The 19,536-nt window shown below is 47.4% G+C and overlaps 1 protein-coding gene across 1 annotated transcript in view; it reads left to right on the plus strand.

Annotated features, from left to right (window-relative positions):
* GAK (cyclin G associated kinase) overlaps positions 1–17,996 on the plus strand; it is a 1,786,158-nt gene extending 1,768,162 nt beyond the window's left edge. The window contains exon 28 of the mRNA XM_078676333.1: positions 13,611–17,996. Within this exon, the coding sequence (XP_078532459.1) occupies positions 13,611–13,712 (102 nt within the window). The 3' untranslated portion in view covers positions 13,713–17,996. The remainder of the gene's footprint in view (positions 1–13,610) is intronic.
* Positions 17,997–19,536: the final 1,540 nt, after the last annotated feature.

Genomic DNA, 19,536 nt, shown 5'->3' on the forward strand with positions numbered 1-19,536 from the left:
TCGTTCTGTGCATCAAAGCATATTACTCCTTGGCTAAGAAGGAGCCTCCTGTGGGGCTGCGTGGCCATTCGACCAGGGCAACTGCAGCCACTACTGCCTTGGGACGCGGCATTCCCTTGCAGGACCATTGAAAGGCAGCTACCTGGGCCTCGCTGCACACGTTTACCAAGCATTACTGCCTTGACAGTCAGGTCCGGAGAGATGGCTTCTTGGGCCGTTCTGTTCTCCATGACTTCCTGGTGTAATCTTGTTCGCAGACCCACCACCGGGGATGGTATTGCTGGGGTATCTATTTTAAGGTAAGGAATCTATCGCGAACGTGTCTCTTTCAGATGCACAAGTTACTACTTGTGTAATGATATATCTGTAAGAGACATTTGTTAGTGATAGATTCCTTACCGCCTCACCCATACTCCCTGTTCTGCGAACTGATTTCAATGGTTAAGGTCATCCCCTTTTCAGGGCCCTAGTTTCTTGGCACCAACCGTTAGTTTCTTGCATGGCTCTGCGTTCCTCGTGCGGAAAGTCTTGTACAGAACTGACGTCAGCGCGCATGGGTGGTGCCTAAGTAGCCTCCGTGACATCATCTCGGCGCTTACGACACCAGGGACGGACACGGAGCCACAGGATGCCACCTACTGACGCGCAGGGGTACTGCTAGCGAAACTTTCCGGATCCAGTCTGATGCCTGTGGATATTCCAAGGTAAGGAATCTATCACTAACTAATGTCTCTTACAGATATATCGTTACTCAAGTAGTAACTTGTGCTATAAAATAATGGATATTTTTCTAAACTGGTGTGTTGTCCGTTTGTAGTGCTTACACTGTATTACTGTTGGTTATGTGCAAATGCTTTACACACTGCCTCTAAAATAAGCCTGACTGCTCGTGCCAAGCTACGAAGGGGTTGAGCAGGGGTTATTTTAGGAGTGCAACTCCCTTATCCTGACTGGAGTGGTGGTTTCTGCCCGACATTGGCACATGCCTTAGCCGACCAAAACTCCCATTTCTAACAACACCCAAGACATTGTTTCGAAAAAGAAAAATCAGTAAGAAACAAAAACGACGTCCAGAGAAAACAAGAAAAAAAAGAAGAAAAATTCCACCGGCGAAAGCAGATACAAAAAACCGAAGGGAACAAAAGAGAAGTAAAGTCAAAGTCCAGAAAGAGTATGGGCTAAGAAAAGAGCCAAAAGTTAAGGAAGAGGTTAGAGATGAGAGAATAGGACTTGTGAGAAAAAATAATGAAAGGAAAATTATACATCAGAATAAGAAATAGAGGCATTTCAGTGGGTCGTAAAACATCAATCTTCACCATAAAAAAAAGTTTGTCGATAGGATAAAATATGGGATTAGCATATTAAGAATTTCCCAATCACAGCAGCAGTCAATGTAATTGTCAGAAACAATAAACGTTATGCATAACTGTTGGAAATTGACTTTTTGCAGGGTTATCCCCAAACATTTTGCTTCTTCCTCCTTTGTTTCCTGACCTGTAGTTGTTGGCTATAGGACTCTGGGAACTTTACCACTGCTGATCAGTGCTAAAGTGCATATGCTCTCTGTTTAAATTGTAATTGTGATTGGTTATCCATGATTGACATATTTGATTTACCAGTATGTCCCTAATAAAGTCCACTGAGTTTGCCAGGGCTGGTGATTCACATGCTACTAGCGGGCCTGCAGCACTGATTGTGCCACCCACAGGAGTAGCCCTAATATGGTGTCTCCGGCATGCCACCGCAGTACCTGTGCGCAGTTTAACTGCCCTGTTGACCTGGCCAGTTTACACACTTGCCAGGCCTGACCCGTCCCTTTTTCTTGCACATAGGACACCACTATGTTAGGCCCAAGGTACCCCCCTGGGCAGGGTGCAGTGTATGTGAAAGTTAGGACATGTACTAGTGTGGGTAACATGTCCTGGTAGTGAAATACTGCCACTTTCGTTTTTCACTATTCAAAGACTATCTTGCCAATAGGACAGAATGGGGAATAGTGTGTAACATGTGTACCTGCATATCTTCCCATAGCAGCAAGATAGAAAATAGGAATCTGGTATCCCTGAACCTTTCTGTGTGCCTCTGCCTGTTTGTGAATTGACTGTCTGGTTTGTGAGTGACAGGGGCTGGGGTGGCTCCAGGAGGCTGGGTGAGTCCGCACTAGGCTGAATAGACCTATCTGCATTTGGAGTGGTGGGAGGAGTGGCACCTGGACCTGAATAGGGCTGTGCATGCCTTCCACAATGCTGGCTCCACCTCCTGCGGTGCGTCTGATGGCCCTGGCCCACACTCACAAAGGAAATGTGCATTGGCAGAGTGCACCCAGAACTGGTTTGGACTGGGTCGAGGACCCCTCACACATAGAGAACAAAGACTTTTGGGGTATAAATATCAGAGCTGAAACCCCTAAATTTTAGACTAGGAAACTTCATGATCAAGAAGGAATCCCTGCCAAAGAGAACAGCTGAAGAAGACTGAGGAAATTTGCTGCCATTGCTGTGTGTCTGGGAGCTGACCTGCAGTTGCTGTATCTGCTGAGGAAGAGGACTAAATGACTCTGCTGTGTCCCCCCTCCTTTAAGAGGAACTGTGCTGTGTGCTTTGTCCCTCTGAAGTGAAAAACTCTCCAAGGGCCTGAGGAGAGCTGGCCTCCTGTTGTGAAAACTCAGGGAGATAAAAGTTTCCAGGAAACATTTTGTTAGCTGCTGTGGGCATGTCTCTGCGAACAGCCTGTGCCCTTCGTGAAGACTGCTTTGCCGATCTGTGATTTGCCCCTCGGATTGCCTCTGAGACTCGGTGTGCATGTCGGCACACAGCTGGGACCTGTCGTTAGGTGTGCTTCTCCTCAAGTGTGATCTGCCCCAGGATCGTCCCTCCAACGTTGTGCTCCCCTTGGCGCGTAGCCGGAGACCTGCAGAGAATCTACATTTCCCCAGGGTGCTACCGTGTGTCCTCGCCGGCCCAAGTCCGCAACGGAGCCTCTGTGAAGACAAGGAAAAGCCGCACTCCGATCCCCGGCTGCGAGGCGTTGCCTAGCAACTGGGAATCTACCAGGGACGCCGGGCCATCAACCCAGGACATCAGCGTGAAGTCAGAAGGAGGCGTTGCGCCGGAGTTCTCTCTGGCCGTTCTGTGCTGCATCTGTGAGCAGAGGGTTCAAAGCCGTGACCAAGCCGAAGCACAAGTGGCAGCGGAGACCCCACCACAACAGGTAATGCTCGTAGCCGCAATCTGAGTCTGCAAGCCGAATTGTGTCTCCATAACCTTTCCCGGAATACGGCCCTGCAACAGCATAAGTAGGGTTGCGAGCCTAGAGCCCGTCTCGGTCTCCGGATACTTTGGCACATTTGGGGAGCATTGGTTCATTATCGATAAGCTACGGAGTCAGCTGTCTTGAGTGGTGAAGCCATTTGAAGGTTAGGGGAAATACTGTGCACCGGCGACAGAGGATTGGTGCACTCTGAACCATAGAAGAGAGACAATACGGCCTAAGCGAGTGATTTAGGTTGAGACTACCTTGTTGGAACCCTTCGTATTTGCCTAAAAGAGACACACATTCTTCATTTTTATTTTTGGTAACCGCTGGAAAACACAGAACCTGCAAGTTTATTTCTACCAAGAACAGTTCAGAGAAAAGATTTATTGTGTATGTTGGAATATTGTTTTTGTTGTTTTGGTCTTGCCTAATCTATATAAAGATAACTTTATTTTTTATAAACAACCTGAGTGGTGTCCATTTGTGGTGTTTCACTATGTTATTGTGGATGTTGGTGCAAATACTTTACACATTGCCTTGGGGATAAGCTTGTCTGCTCGTGCCAAGCTACCAAAGGGATGAGCAGGGGTTATCAACCGTGTATTTTCCTCTTACCCTGACTAGAAGTAAGGGTCCCTTTTTGGTCAAAGCCTCTGCCAACTAGAGACCCTCATTTCTAACAAGAACAACAAGGCATGAGTTTCCAACAGAAAAAAGAAGAGCCACCAGTGACACACCAATGATCAAAACTTCATAATCATGATTATAAACATCACTAAAGAAGAAGCAGATGAGATACGTACTTGTTGAATTGGAAATTCATCAATCATCCTGATTCAAAAAGCAGGGAGCCCTAGGACGCGCTCCTTTCTTGCCAGATTTTAAGACAAACATTGCTACTTGGCAATTATGAACAGGACTTACGTACTGGTGCTTTTTTGGTTTACATCAGTACAAAGGTGCAACTTATTTACTGAATATTTACTTTTTTTAAATTAATAGCGCGAACAAGACCCGTGAGGGTATCGCGGGGCGGGGGGGTTAGTGGATACATCGGTAAAAGACAGAAATTAAGTGCATTTAGGGCAAAAAGTGCATTTACGACAAAAATATAAACATAAGAGTATCACAATCTAGGAGCGCTATCTCTTTAGGAGACCAGATGGAGGTGGTCATGATCAACAAAATAAGAGTTTAACAGGTAAGTTGGATCAATAAATCGTATGGTGACAATTATTAGTCTAACCATCAGGAATGATTTTGCTTCTGATTTGAAGGAGCCGGTATAGTGAATCAGACGGATGTCCTTCAGAAGAGAATTCCAGATTTTCAGTGCGATGCCTGAGAAAGCTCTGTTGCACATTTTCTTCTTGTGGTAAATCTGTGGTTTCAGCAGCATGGAGCTGTTGCTACGCAATGTGCTACATCCGCCTGATAGTTCCAGCTTTTGTGCAAGGTATCTTGGGGTGTTGAAATGTAGTGATTGCTTTATGGGTCATGCAAACAATTTATAGATGAATATGTGCTTCATTCTTGAGCCAATTTAGGGATTTCAGGTCAGGGGAGATGTGATTGTTTCTTTTTGTTCCAGTGATGAGTCTGGCCGCAGTGTTAAGGAAGGCCCGTAAAGGGGTCAGTTTTGTATCTGGGAAGGCCACTGAACGTGGCACTTCCGTAATCAAGCCACATGATGATTAGGGCTTGGACCCCGACTTAAGATCATTCTGTGGCAGGAAGGGTTTTAGTTTCCTTAAAATGCTCATCTGGTAGTTTGCTCCTTTGGTGGCGTTGCCGATGTGCTTCTGCATGTGCAGATGTTTGTCTAGTATAATTCCCAGAGATCTTGCAGAGTCTATAAAGTGAGGAGTATAGTTGATAGCAGTTAGATGTTTCATCCAAAGGTCAGTCTTCAGAATGTGTTTGGGTTGGGTAATGAGGAGGAATTCCATTTTGATGGTATTAAGTTTGAGATGGTTGAGCGCAAGCCAGTTCAAAGTAGTCTGTAAGTCAGTTCTGAGTATTCTGTAGAATAATGTTGAGGGTATTGAGGTCATCAGGAGAGGTCATTTTCAGATACAGTTGTGTATAATCAGCATACATGTGGTAGTGAATGTTGGAGGATGCTAAGGAGTCGACTAAAGGTTCCATGAATACGTTGAAGAGAATGGGAGAGAGGGGAGATCCCTGTGGGACTCCCAAGGTGACCATAGAGGGCTTTGACAGATAGTGGTTGACCTTGATTCTTTGGGTTCTGTTCTAGAGGAATGAAGTAAATGATTGGAGGAAGGTCCCTGATAAACCCATGCTTCTTTCACGGAGGTTTAGAAGCTTGATGTGTTTATCTGAAAGAGACACGTTACTGATAGATTCCTTACCTTAGAATATCCCCAGGCATCAGACTGGATCCGGAAAGTTTTGTTTAGCAGTACCCTTGCGCGTAAGTAGGTGGCGTCCCGCGGCTCCTCGTCTGTCACTGGCGTTGTCAGCGCCGAGATGACGTCACGCAGAGTACTTAGGTGCTTCCCATGCGGGCTGACGTCAGTTCTTTCTTTTTCCGCGCCAGTAAGCGCAGATCCGGATTGAGCACGTACCTTGGTCTCTTTTTGACCACTATTTCGAGGCTTTTGTCTCCCTAGTTTTTTCTTGGTGCACGCCGGCATGCCCGGTTTTAAGTCCTGTGGGACCTGCCGCCAAAACATGTTGGTAGCGGAACCCCACGATGTTTGCCTCTACTGCCTGGAGGCCGACCACGACTCCCGGGACTGCCGCGACTGCCGTGCCATGGCCCCCAAGGCCTTGCGGGAGCGGTGTCGGAAGTTCCTGGAGGTCCAGCATTCATCGCGTCGCCGCTCCAGGTCTTGGGGCCGCTCTCGGGACCAGAGATGTCGTCCTCAGATTCCAAGTCTTCGCCTTCGGATTCCAGTAAAAGTTGCCATAAAAAGAAGTCAAAGAAGCATGTTCGCTCTCCGACGTCCCCTCGTCGTTCCTCGGAGGCGGACGAATGGCACAGGGGCCTCGCCCCTGCTGCTCCTCTGGAGCCGGAGAGTTAAACGGCCTACCCGCCATACCCGGGTCTGTCGGTAACTCCCAAACAGATGCAAGACTTTCTTGCTGCTTTGGACCGCCTTTACAGGCCTCGGGCTCCCGCCGGCGCGCCTTCGGGCCCCGCGGATCCGTGTCCAGATGCTGCTGGCCCGGCGGCTCCGCCATCGGCTCCAGCCTCGGCGCCACAGGATCCTGCGCCGCTGGCTCCGGCCCTGGCACCACAAGATGTGGTGTCTCCGGCCCCGGCGCCACCCTCGGCTTCAGCCCTGGTGCCACCCTCGGCTCCGCCCCCGGCACCGCACTTGGTGCCGTTTATTCCACCCCTGCCCCGGTTCCCGGACCATTTTGTTCCGGCTTGGGATCACATTGGGAGCCGGCGCCGCTCCAGCCCCGGCCCGCCCCGCCCCGTTCACGACGCCGTTCGTCCCATCTCCGGGTCCGGTTCTGCCGCCGCGTCCGGCTCCCTCCACGCCAGAGGCAGACAACGGGGATGGGTCTGAAGACCCGCTTGCTCGGCAATGTGACTCCGAGCTCGATTGGGTGGATGACTTGGAGGATGCAGGCGACCTCGATGACTCTTCTGACCAGGGGTTTGCCTCTCCCCCGCCTACCATGGAGGAGGGTGCCTCCTGTATGGTGGTCCTCTGTCGGGCTGCTGAGGCCCTCAATCTCGACCTCCCCACGGTGGCCCTCAAGACCAACCTCCTCACCGAGGTGCTCCAGACAGCGTCTACTTCGGCGGAGCCGCTGCTCCCCTTTAATGACGCTCTTACAGAGGTCCTCTTGGTTGAGGCCGGCCACGGGGGCCTCCGGTGGATAAAAACGTTGCTAGATGCCACTGACCAGCGCCGGGTGACCCCGCCTTCTTGACCTTCCACCCTATGCATGAGAGTCTGGTCATTCAGGCCTCGACATCGCAGAGTGCCTTTCCCACGGCCCTGCCGGATAAGGACTCTAAAAGGCTGGACCAGTTTGGGAAGCGGTTGTTCTCCTCGGCCAGCCTTGAGCTGCGGTCGGTGTGGGACGCCGTTGCTCAGGTGTTGCCGCAGTGTTCTGAGGAGGTACAGGCTACCCTTTCTCAGGCGATTGCTGAGGGAAAATTTTCGGCAAAGTTTGCCATCCGATGTGGGTTGGACACCGCCAACTCCCTGGGCAGGGCGATCTCTACGACCGTGGCGTTGCGGCGCCACACCTGGTTGCGTTCCAACAGGTTCTCGCCCGATGTCCAGAGTTCGCTCATGGACATGCCCTTTGATGGCACTCGTCTGTTTGGCGACAAGGCTAACAGTGCCCTGGAGCGCTTTAAAGATTCGCGGGTTACGGCCAAGTCTCTGAGTCTTTCCACTAAGGCCCCGGCCACTCCTGGTTTTCGTTCCTTTCGTAACCAGGGTTGAGGTGCCCAGGTGCGCCTTTCCACCAGGCCTGTGCAGAACCAGCCACAGCGAGGCCGTGGTCGCGGATTCCGCAGAGGCTGGGCGGGGAACCAGCGGGAGGGTCCATCCACCTCCACGCCCGCTGCTCCCGCCTCTAAACCCTCCTAATCTCAGCTTCAGGGAGCACCCCACGCCGGTGGGTGGCAGGATCCGCCACCACCTCCCCCGCTGGTGCGAGATTACGTCAGACAAATGGGTGCTGCAGATAGTCTGCAAGGGTTACTCCCTTCCCTTTCAGTCCCCACCCCCAGCCATGCCACCTCAGTGTCCCCGCATGTCGGGAGATCTTTTGGCTCTTCTCCAACAGGAAGTTGCGGCCCTCTTGGCCAAGGGGGCCATTGAGTACGTTCCTGGGCCAGCAGTAGGAAGTGGTTGCTATTCCCACTACTTTCTGGTTCCCAAGAAGGACAAAGGGGGTCTGCGTCCTATCTTGGACCTCCGGGACGTAAATTGCTTCCTCCAGAAGCAGAAGTTCATGAAACTAACCCTGGCTCACGTCTTGACTGCTCTCGACCCTGGAGACTGGAGGGTATCGTTGGACTTGCAGGACTCATATTTTCACATCCCCGTCCTGCCGGCCCACCGGCATTACCTGCAGTTCACGGTAGGCCAGGGGCATTTTCAATTTACCGTGCTCCCCTTCGGCCTTACCAGCGCCCCCTCGGGTGTTCACGAAAGTGATGGCAGTGGTCGCAGCTCATCTGCGCAGGTCAGGGGTGTCAGTCTTCCCCAACCTGGACGACTGGTTGTTGAAGGCGGGCTCACCTCAGGCAGTTTTCCACCACCTTCAGACTACGGCCGACCTCCTGCATTTGCTGGGGTTCTCCCTCAACGTGCCAAAGTCGCACCTGAGTTCCTCTCAGACGCTCCCCTTCATCGTAGCGGTTCTGGACTCGACGCAGTTTTGTGTTTATCCTCCCAAGCAGCGAGTCCGGGATATTCAGGCTATGATTCCGATCTTTCAGCCTCTATCCCGGGTTTCCGTCAGGATGACCCTCCGGCTCCTGGGCCTGATGGCCTCCTGCATCCTGCTAATGCGACATGCCATATGGCATATGCAGGCTCTGCAGTGGGACCTGAAGTTCCATTGGGCACAGCATCAGGGCAACCTGTCCAATCACGTCCAGATCTCGGAGGGCACTGCCCGACATCTGCAGTGGTGGCTCACGAATCGCTATTGGGTCAATGGCAGATCCCTCTCCCGTCCCCAACCGGAGCAACAGTGGTGACGGATGCGTCCCTCCTGGGATGGAGAGGCCACTTGGGAGAGGCGGAGATCAGAGGCCTCTGGTCTCCGGCGGAGTCCCGGCTCCATATCAATCTTTTGGAGCTGCGGGCGATCTGACTTGCACTGAAGGCATTCCTTCCCTCTGTCCGGGGAAGTGTGGTGCAGGTGTTCAGGGACAACACCACCGCCATATGGTATTGCAACAAACAGGGCGGGTGGGGTCCTGGACCATATGTCAGGAGGCTCTGAGCCTCTGGACAAGGCTAGAACATCAAGGCATTACCTGGATGGTTCAACACCTAGCAGGTTCTCTGAACGCCAGGGCGGACGCACTCTGCCGCCTGTGCTTGATGAATCACGAATGGCGTCTGAACTCGGTCTCTTTCTACAGTGGGGAGAGCCTTGATTAGATCGATTTGCCACCGAAGAGAACCCACAATGTCTTCAGTTCTGCGCGTTGGAATTTCCAAGGCGGCACTCGCTCTGTGACACTTTTCGTCTCGAGTAGAGCTGCGGTTTACTGTACGCTTTTCCGCCTATACCACTTCTGCCCAGAGTGCTGAAGAAGATCAGGCGCGACCAGGCTCAAGTTATTGTTGTGGCTCCGGATTGGGCTCGAAGAGTATGTTATCCCGAGCTACTCAGTATGAGCTTCAATCCCCCTTTCCGTCTGCCTCTTCAGGAGGATCTTCTGTCGCAGCAGCAGGGGACGGTCCCCCACCCGAACCTGTCCAGCCTCCACCTCCATGTGTGGAGATTGAGCGGTGACAGCTGATGACTTTCGACTTTCCTCCCAAAGTCTGTAATGTCATTCTGGCAGCCAGGCGTCCCTACACTAAAACGGTATACGCCTGTCGATGGAACAAGTTTGTGGCATGGTGCGCAGCAAAGGCTGTGGATCCCCTTTTTGCCCCTCTTTCTGAAGTTCTTCTGTTTCTTCTATCTTTGGCCCAGCGGGGCTCTGCTCTTGACACTATCAAAGGTTACCGTTCTGCCATTTCTGCCTTCCTGAGGCTTCCTGATCAGCCTTCTCTTTTTAAGTCTCCGGTTGTTAATGGCTTTCTCAAAGGCATTACACACACATTTCCTCCCGTGCCTTTCATAATGCCTCAATGGGACTCAAATCTTGTCTTGACTTATCAGATGTGTGCTCCCTTTGAGCCTCTTCATAACTGTCCTTTACGTTTTCTTACTCTGAAGACGACTTTCCTGGTAGCTATCACCTCTGCCAGAAGAGCGAGTGAGCTCCAGGCTCTTTCTTCTAAACCTCCTTTCCTTTCTGTTCATCCGGACAAGGTGGTTTTAAGGACCCGCCCTCTTTCTTGCCAAAGAGGATCACTTTGCCCACCTTCTTTCCCCCTCCGCATCCTTCCAGGGAAGAGGAGAGGCTCCACCGTCTGGACCCAAAACGTGCTCTTGCTTTCTATCTGCAGCGTACACAACAGTTCCGGGTGGATGATCAGCTCTTTGTTGGCTAAGTGGTAGCCAAAAAAGGTCGGGCTGTGCACAAACGGACCATTTCCCAGTGGGTCGTTCTGTGCATCAAAGCATGTTACTCCTTGGCCAAGAAGGAGCCTCCTTTGGTGCTGCGTGCCCATTCGACCAGGGCAACTGCAGCCACTACCACCTTGGGACGAGGCGTTCCCTTGCAGGACCTTTGTCAGGCAGCTACGTGGGCCTCGCTGCACACGTTTAGAAACCACTACTGCCTCGACAGTCCGGTCCGGAGAGACAGCTTCTTTGGCCGTTAAGTTCTCCGTGACTTCCTGGTGTAATTTTGTTCGCAGACCCACCACCGAGGTTGTTTTTGCTGGGGTATCTATTCTAAGGTAAGGAATCTATCACTAACGTGTCTCTTTCAGATGCACAAGTTACTACTTGTGTAACGATATATCTGTAAGAGACATTAGTTAGTGATAGATTCCTTACCGCCACACCCATCCTCCCCGTTCTACGAACTGATTACTAGGGTTATGGTCATCCCCTTTTAGGGCCCTAGTTTTATGCACCAATGGTCAGTATCTTGCATGCCTCTGCGTTCCTGGCGCGGAAAGTCGTGTACAGAACTGACGTCCGAGTGCATGGGTAGCGCCGAAGTACTCTCCGTGACGTCATCTCGGCGCTGACGACGCCAGTGACGGACGCGGAGCCGCAGGACGCCACCTACTGACACACAAGGGTACTGCTAAGCAAAACTTTCCATATCCAGTTTGACGCCTGGGGATATTCTAAGGTAAGGAATCTATCACTAACTAATGTCTCTTACAGGTATATCGTTACACAAGTAGTAACTTGTGCTACAGTGTCAAATGCTGAAGATAAGTCAAGGAGGATGAGGAGACATACTTTATTCTGATCCAGCATTGAGGACTTCATCCACTATGAGTGAGTGCTGTTTCTGTGCTGTGGTCTTGGCGTAAACTAGATTGGTAGTGGTCTAGGAGTTGGCACTGACCTATGTGATTGCAGAGTTGGATCTGTACACATTTCTCGATAAGCTTTGCCAGAGTGGGAATATAGGAGATTGGACAGAAATTGTTTAAGTCTGCGCAATCTGCAGTTGTTTTTTTAGGATGGGGGTTGCCTGCCTTACTTTTAGACAATCAGGGACGGGCCCTGGAGGAGAGAGACATTTACGATCTTAGTACATAGAGGGAGGATAGACAGTTTGATCTCCAAAGGTTCGATGATGTGATTAGAAGGTTTCAGTAATGTAAGTAAGTAATGAATGTCACTTTCCTTGAGCGGGGTAATGTGTGCCAAGAGGCATTGTTTTTTGGGGGAGAGCTCAGGTTGATCAATCGGATAGCGGACTGTGATTAATGATTATTGGTGGGGAAGTTAGACGGTAACAGCTCCCTCATAGTCTGTAACTCCTTTCCAATAATGACCGTTTTTTCCATCAAGAAGGAAGGAAATACTTCGCGATTAGGATGCTTATTGTAACCGATATCGGTCGGGTAGGGTTGGTTGTTGGATTTTTGTTTTACCATTTGAAAAGGTTTTTGGGGCCGATTTCTGACTTGGTCCAGTTAGGTTCTAGTTTCTGATTCTTTTGTTGTGAGTGTTTCTCGCTGATCTTAGCGTTTCCAGGTTTTCCATGGAAGATCAGGATCTCCAGGCTCTTTCTGCTAGTCTCAAATTGCGTTTTTAATTGTTGAGGTTTTCGTTGAACCTAGGTTTAAAAAATTTGGTGGATACATTTTTTTGTTGTAATGGAGCAATCTAGTCAATGATGTTTAAGATGGAGGTATTGTAATGCTCTGTTAGGTTGTGGACATCCACCATGTCCACTTGGGGGGTCAGGTAGTTGAGGCTAAAAGTTGATAGGTCATTGAAATGTACGGTCTGTAGGTTTCGTTTCCGATGTACTTAATGTAAATCCTTCTGTCTTCCTTTGTCCTATGGCTCCCTGTGTTTCGTATCAGGATGATTGATGAATTTCCAATTCAATACGTATGTATCTCATCTGCTTCTTCTTTTGTTATGTTTATAATGATGATTATGATGTTTCGATCATTGGCGTTTTACTGGTGGCTCTTCCTTTTGTCCATTGGAAACTTATGCCTTGTTATGCATTTATTGTTTCTGACAATTACATTTGTAAATTCTTAATAATGTGCTAATCCCATGTCGAATCCTATTGACAAAAGTTTTTTTATGGTTATGATTGATGTATTATGACCCCTTGAAATGCCTCTATTTCTTTTTGAGGTATACTTTTCCTTTCATTATTTTTGCTCACAATTCCTATACTTTTATCTCTAACCTCTTCCATAACTCTTGGCTTTTTTCTTTTCCCATACTCTTTTGGGACTTTGACTTTACCTCTCTTTTGTTCCCTTCGGTTCTTTGTATCTGCTTTCGCCGGTGGATTTTTTTTTCTTCTTTTTTTTCTGATTTTCTTTGGACGTCGCTTTTGTTTCTTATGGATTCTTCTTTTTCAAAACAATGTCTTGGGTGTTTCTTATGATGCTTAATGTATTCTATACCCTTTTGGGTTGTCTCTGTTGTAACGAAACACAACTGATACCACAGGAATGGGATATGTTTTGTTTTATTTTCACTTTTTCATTTAATTTAATTTTGTTTTGCTTGGATTTGTATTATGATGTGGTTGCTCATCTCAGCCTTGAGAAAGCCCGGCTTATGGCCACATGGGGCGAAACACGTGTTGACTGTGCCTCACAAAAGTGGTTTTAATTTAATCTATTTTGCTTTTGAAATACACTTTGGACAAACCAAGTGAAAATATGAGTTTCCAACCTCATGTCTAACTCTGAACTAAACTAGTTCAAGGTCTATCAGCTAACTTCTACAGAACAACCACTTGCCCCGGTGCATTCTTTTTCGTTACTGAATTAATGGGCAAGGGGTTTCCCATTTCCATGGACAACCGGGATTTGAAAAACAGGTCTGGCAAAATACTGGGTCCTTTACCCCTCCTCGAATTTTGCTTGCTTCCCAAGTGAGCAGCAGTATGTTTCACATGATTTAACATCTCATAGATCTTTAAGAACTTTGTAAGTTTGTTTTGAAGAAAGTTCATGTTACATTATTGTTTTCATATGATTTCAGCACATGTTGACCTTAAACTAACAAATTAGGTTAATTTCAGCTTTTGACTTCATTATTTGTTTATTTTGCAGGCAACCGGACAGTCTTACGAACAGTACGCTAAAATGATATTCATGGAGTTGAATGATGCTTGGTCCGAGTTTGAAAACCAAGGATCCAAATCCCTCTTTTGAGAAGTTACGTTTGCTTTCAAATCCTCAAAGCGTTTTCAGGCGAACTCTGAACTTAGTCATCATATGGAGCTGCCCATGGCTACAATATGGAAACAGAAATGAGACTACAGTGCACCTTTTTTCCACATCCACAGACAAATAGTGCTCTAGAAAGTGTGTATTTGCGACTTATGGAGTAAGAAACTCAACATGGCTGCACCGCACGTCCACATCAGAGTCTCACTTTTATTTTAGTTGTAGTTTTTGTCAGTGATCTGCAGCTTCTGAGTGAGATGGCTTTCTCGGGACAAAATTTGGTTCCTTAACACCTTTTTGATTTTCTTAAGAGAAAACACGCTCCTCAAACTATTGTACTTTCCTCACATTCATCAATTTTTACTTTCCTTTTTTAGTTTTTAGTGCTCTGTGTCCGCTAATGAAGTGCATTCTTCACGTTGAACTTGCTACACATACTCTTTCTACAATTTGTGTACATTTTATTTGCTTGTATTTGATAATCTTTGTTGTTATTCTGTGAATAATTAAAACATTTCTGTTACCAGCTCCATTCCTTAAAATAGGTGTTCCTTGGCATGAATTTTTTTTTAGCATACTTCAGTGTCTAAACTCGAAAGCTAATCTTTAGTTCTATAAATATTTTTGTTTGCAAGTTCTATTTATGGTCTGGTCGTTGGAAGCACAGACAGAATTATTGTTTGTTTTTAAGTCAAATCGACTATCGTTGACATACATTTTAGCGAGATGTTACATCAATTTTAACATACTACTTGAGGCAATGTGAAAATGTTATTTTGTATTAATATTGTGTTCCATCAGAATTTTTTGCAAATGGATACATATTGTTTATGAAAACATTCAGCAGTAGAATACATTTATTCTTCTGAATATTGGATGTCAGCAGTTTGGGTATTTATTGTCTGTTGAAACTGTGTATCATGGCGCTCTTGTCTTTGTCGCAGTATTCTACACCATAGGAAAATATTGTCATTTCAGAAGCTTTAGACATTCCGAGTCTTTTTACACAGGAAATTGGTACTTGCTACCTCTATTTCGTATTCAACTCTATATGTGCAATGTGATTATGTTGCAGTTCCATTCTACTATACTCAGGTGAAAAAAGTGTATTGACAGGCATTTTTTTCCGCAGGTTGAAGAGTGATCAAAAGGATACAGGGGAGCAACGTGTGGGTTTTTCTCTACCAACCTCCCCATACCTTGCTTTATCCTGTATACTCCAGGATGTATGGAGGGCCGCACCAGAGAAACCAGGCCAGTGTTCCTTTCACCAGGAGCTGTCCTCATGTCAAGCAAACACTAATACGCAATGCAGTCTGTACATTTCCGAATTTTTTTGAAAGTTCAACAGCGATGCAGTAAGTCTTGAAACAGGGCCGGCTTTAGCACTGTTGGCGCAACGTGCAACCTTGTGTGTTTGCAACCCCCAATGACCTCCTCCTTTGTGTATTCCCTCACCACGATCCTTTAACAGTGCCCGTTAGTTCTCATTACCACTTTGTCTCACATGCATTTCTTTTGTTTTATAGCACCACTCATACCAGTGTAGGGTGTCAGAGCACTTTACATAGTGGAGTGGTGTGGCTCACTGGTTAGAGGCGGCAGACCCGAGAGCAGAAGTCGGCCCGGGACCAGGGTTCAATTCCCGACGCGGCAGGGTCGTGGACCAGGGTCAGCGGACTCGACAATTCTCGCCTCGGTGCCTACTCTAACCTGGGGTCCCACTCGGCAACTCTGGGCATTAGCTTGCCTAATCTCCACAACGGCCCCATCAACGCCGGGGATGCCTGGCTCCACCTTGGGGATTCCCAGTAGGGACCATCCCACAGGGAAAGCCAGGACGGGTTCCCCAGCGGTATACAGCGCCGGGACGCCCCTTTGCTGGGGCAGCTGTGCGCTTTACAAGTATACGACATTTAACATTTAACATCACACAGAGACAATGAATCATACATGTATAAATGAGCTTATAGGAAAGGGAATCCCCGAAGGAGGTCTTTAGGGGGCGCTAACAAATATTGTTGCATGGGGTGCCACCAGTGCTAAAGCTGACCCTGGTTCTCAACCCTGCTTCAGTGATTTAAAGAAAAGTACAGTCACCTCGGATTCCATGTCTATGGCTAAATGCTAAAATTGAATCCATTGTCATTGTCTTCACGTCACAGACAACTAGTTCATGCACCTTAGCGATTGTTAGCTATACTTAACATGTTTATGCTTTTACTTATTGGCAGAGTTTTTCCTGCTCTTTTTTTGGCAATGATAATATTCAGTTTGTTGCACTCATATACCACACATTTTATCACCGAAGGGGATTGTATATTGTTTTGAATACTGAGGGACACAGAACTAACTAGGACTCTCAAAAGGAAAACAATACCATTCAGCTCAGGGGCTTACACATTTACTGGATTGGTGCAGGGTTTCAAGTATGCTGTTGTGCAGACTAAACTGCAGTATTTAACAGTCTCTGTCTCATAGGTATTCATTAGTTCCTTTCTGATAAATGCACGTATTGAAGTGACATTCTCCGAATAGTGTTTGTAACAAAGTGGTTGGACCTCTAGGACTACCCACACTGTAAGCAACCAGGCGTAGCAGTGAAGTACATGGGTTGAATGTTTCTGATCTCTTAGATCTTGTTGATAGTCTGTTCAAAATATCTGAGTATTAGCTATAAAACATTAGCTTGGAATCATGCTTAATGTGAGGCACTATCAACTCTGCTTCACAAATAAATACAAGGAGAACATCTAGGTCATCACTTTTAAAATGCATTTTTTTGTTTTCTCAACTCAGTTTTGCATGCAATTTCTGCATTAGTTTTATTGGATTTTTTGTAATATTTTCCACAGTGACCATTATATTAGTGACTTTTGCTTGGAGAGGGCAATATGTTTACAACTTGAGCACCTCTTGGCAGAGCTAAGTTGCCACTGACAATCATTGTGTGATTATTGGCTACGGGCAGAAATCCATTGTTTTGTTTCAAGTCATCCTTTGGTTTTGCGTCTTTGACGCATAATATTGCTATAAGTGTGTCCCTTTTAACTTCTTGATTGAGTAATAGTGCAGAGTACTACTTGAACAAAGATTACTTCTGATGTCTTCTTTGCTGAACTCCTTCATACTTTATTCTGTTTGTCAGGCAATAGTAAGGTCCAGTTCAATGGCTAGATCACGTAGTTGTGAAATACAAGATCATTTACATGTTTGACTTTTGGCTTATTGGTAACACAAATTGAAAATTCTATTCATGCCATGCTGCTGTTAATTTTTGCTTTTTAGTTCTTGTTAATTTTTGCTAGTTAGTTCCTGTTCCTTAGCACTGTTTTTGCTGTAAATAAATGAAACGGACCATAGGTTTGTATTTCCATCTCGAAAAGTGAGTCATGAGACACACTATAAAATGGGAATTTCTAATTTACCTACACCTGTGCATAGGTGGGGGCATGCAATCAGAAAATTCATTCTGTTTGTGGAATGTCGATTTTACTGAACAGTTTACTGCTAAATATATAGAGGTTAGTAATAGACACATTTTTTAAATCACTTTTTTCTGCAAACCTCGTTGTGTCAGCTCTCTGATCACACCAGCCCTCTCGACAAATAAGAATATGGATTTTAGTTCATAGAAGAATTATGTACATTAAAATTTTGGGATTTATGTAAGCAAGAAAAATGTAAAATGGCATCCATGTAGCAATAGAACAAGCGCCACAAGAAACTTCTGTGGTGTAGTGTTTAGTATCCTCATTTTTGGAGCAAAAGATGGCAAGCCCTTTGTTTGTGGTGGCTCTTCCTTTTGACACTTCCATAAAAACGCATGGAACAGTTTTATGAAGGATGCGTTTTATTTTTGATAAGTAAAAGTTGCTCATGAACAGGATTTATCGGCATTGGAAAGTCTTGTAGACATCCTTACAACTTTCACAAGTCCTCAATAAGGGAATCTTTTAATGCAAAACAGCTCCTAATTTGTCATTAATTTAAATGACAGTGGTTGGTTTCCGCCACTGTAATTTAATATTTGTATACGCAGAAAGCAGTCTTGTAATGTTTGTCTTTCCTCTGTAATTGCTAAAGTCTAATTTTGATACCAGTAAAAAGAAATCTATAAATATTCATAAGTGTATTTATCAAGAATACCGTTTGCCACATCAAAGTGTACACAGAAAACATTGAATCATCCACTTGACTGATGGCATGTAATGTCCCCTTGTTGTGGGCTACATTGTGAATGGATGAATAAAACAATTTTTAAAAACACCACTTTCATCTCTTCTTTCATTCGTTCTTCGAGGAGTCATCCTTTCCATAACTACAATTTATTTTACAGTTATTCGCCATTTCATTATTTTGCCAGTTTAAAGAGTAATAAGGCTGCTGGGCGGTCTTCACAAATCTATGCCCTAACAGCATGAGCACATCCTTCACATCATCGGTAAGTTGCACATTTCTATTTTCTTCTTTGGAAACTGAACTTCGGTACCCAATGACCTCCTGCTAAAAAGATGTACAGTTTTCCCAGAAGTGAATGATTCTTATTAGCTTCATTTAATTTTCAAATTTTTATTTAGCGAGATCTGAAAGAAACAGGTTAGTGTTAGATTCCTTACCTTAGAATATCCCCAGGCGTCAGACTAGATCGGAAAGTTTTCGTCAGCAGTACCCCTGCGCGTCGGTAGGCGACGTCTGCGGCTCCGCGTCCGTCGTCAGCGTCCTGCTCGCAGAGATGACGTCGTCAGAGTACTTAGACGCCGCCCTCGTGCGCTGAAGTCAGTTCTTATTTTTTCCGCGCCAGCAAGCGCAGATCCGTGAAGAGCAGTACGCCTGGTCATTTTTTTACTTACTTTTTGATCTGTTTTGGATCTATTTTCGAGTCGACTCCTGGTGCCGGTAGAGATGCCTGGGTTCAAGCCGTGCGACACCTGTCACTGCCTGATGTCGGTGACCGACCCCCACTGCCGGTGTCTACTGCCTCGGGTCCGACCACGACAAGTCGTGCCCCGACTGCCAGGCCTTGACCTCGAAAGCTAGGCGGGAGCGCTCCCGTAAGCTCCTCGAGATCCGGCAGTCGGCTACACGCCACTCGAGGTCCCGGTCGAGGAGGAAGTTGAGGGACCGGTCGCGCAGCCTGAGCCCACACCGTTCGACGGGCTCCACGTCCTCGCATTTAGGTAAGTCGAGGCACTCTAAAAAGAAGTAGAAGAGACAACATTGCTCATCCGACTCCCCTCTCCGGTCGCGCAACTCGGCCGAGGGTGCGGGTGATACTGCCCGCGCTGCTCCGCCGCAGGCGTCACATCCGGTCCCATACCCTCCGGTCCCTGGACTGCGTGCGACGCCTGAGGAGATTCGTGATTTCCTCATTGCCATGAGGACTCACTTCCCTATGTTGAGGCCTGCCGGCGCGCCTTCGGGCCCCACAGACCCGACTGGGGGTCCTAGCGAGCCTGCGGCTTCGGCGCCGTCTTTGACTTCGGTCTCGACGCCGCAGGCCCCCATGGGATCCAGGCCTGGATCCCGGTCGATGCCAGTTGACCTCACAACTCCTCCGCTGGCGCCGACCCCTTTGGTGTCGCTCCCGGCGCCGTCTTCGGACGACGCCGTCCCTTGTTTCAGCCCGGGTACAGCGTTGGAACGGCGCTGCTCGGCGCCGTCTCCGGCGTTGGTGGGTGAGCAATTCACCTATGTCCCGGCTCTGTCATTTCTGCCTGTTTATCAGGACACGGATGAAGGGGAGGACTGGTAGGGGTCTGAGGACCCTCTGGCATGACAGTGCCAGTTATCTTAGGACTGGCCAGAT

This window comes from Lissotriton helveticus, chromosome 2_1 (assembly GCF_964261635.1).
Source record: "Lissotriton helveticus chromosome 2_1, aLisHel1.1, whole genome shotgun sequence".
Classification (NCBI taxonomy): domain Eukaryota; kingdom Metazoa; phylum Chordata; class Amphibia; order Caudata; family Salamandridae; genus Lissotriton; species Lissotriton helveticus.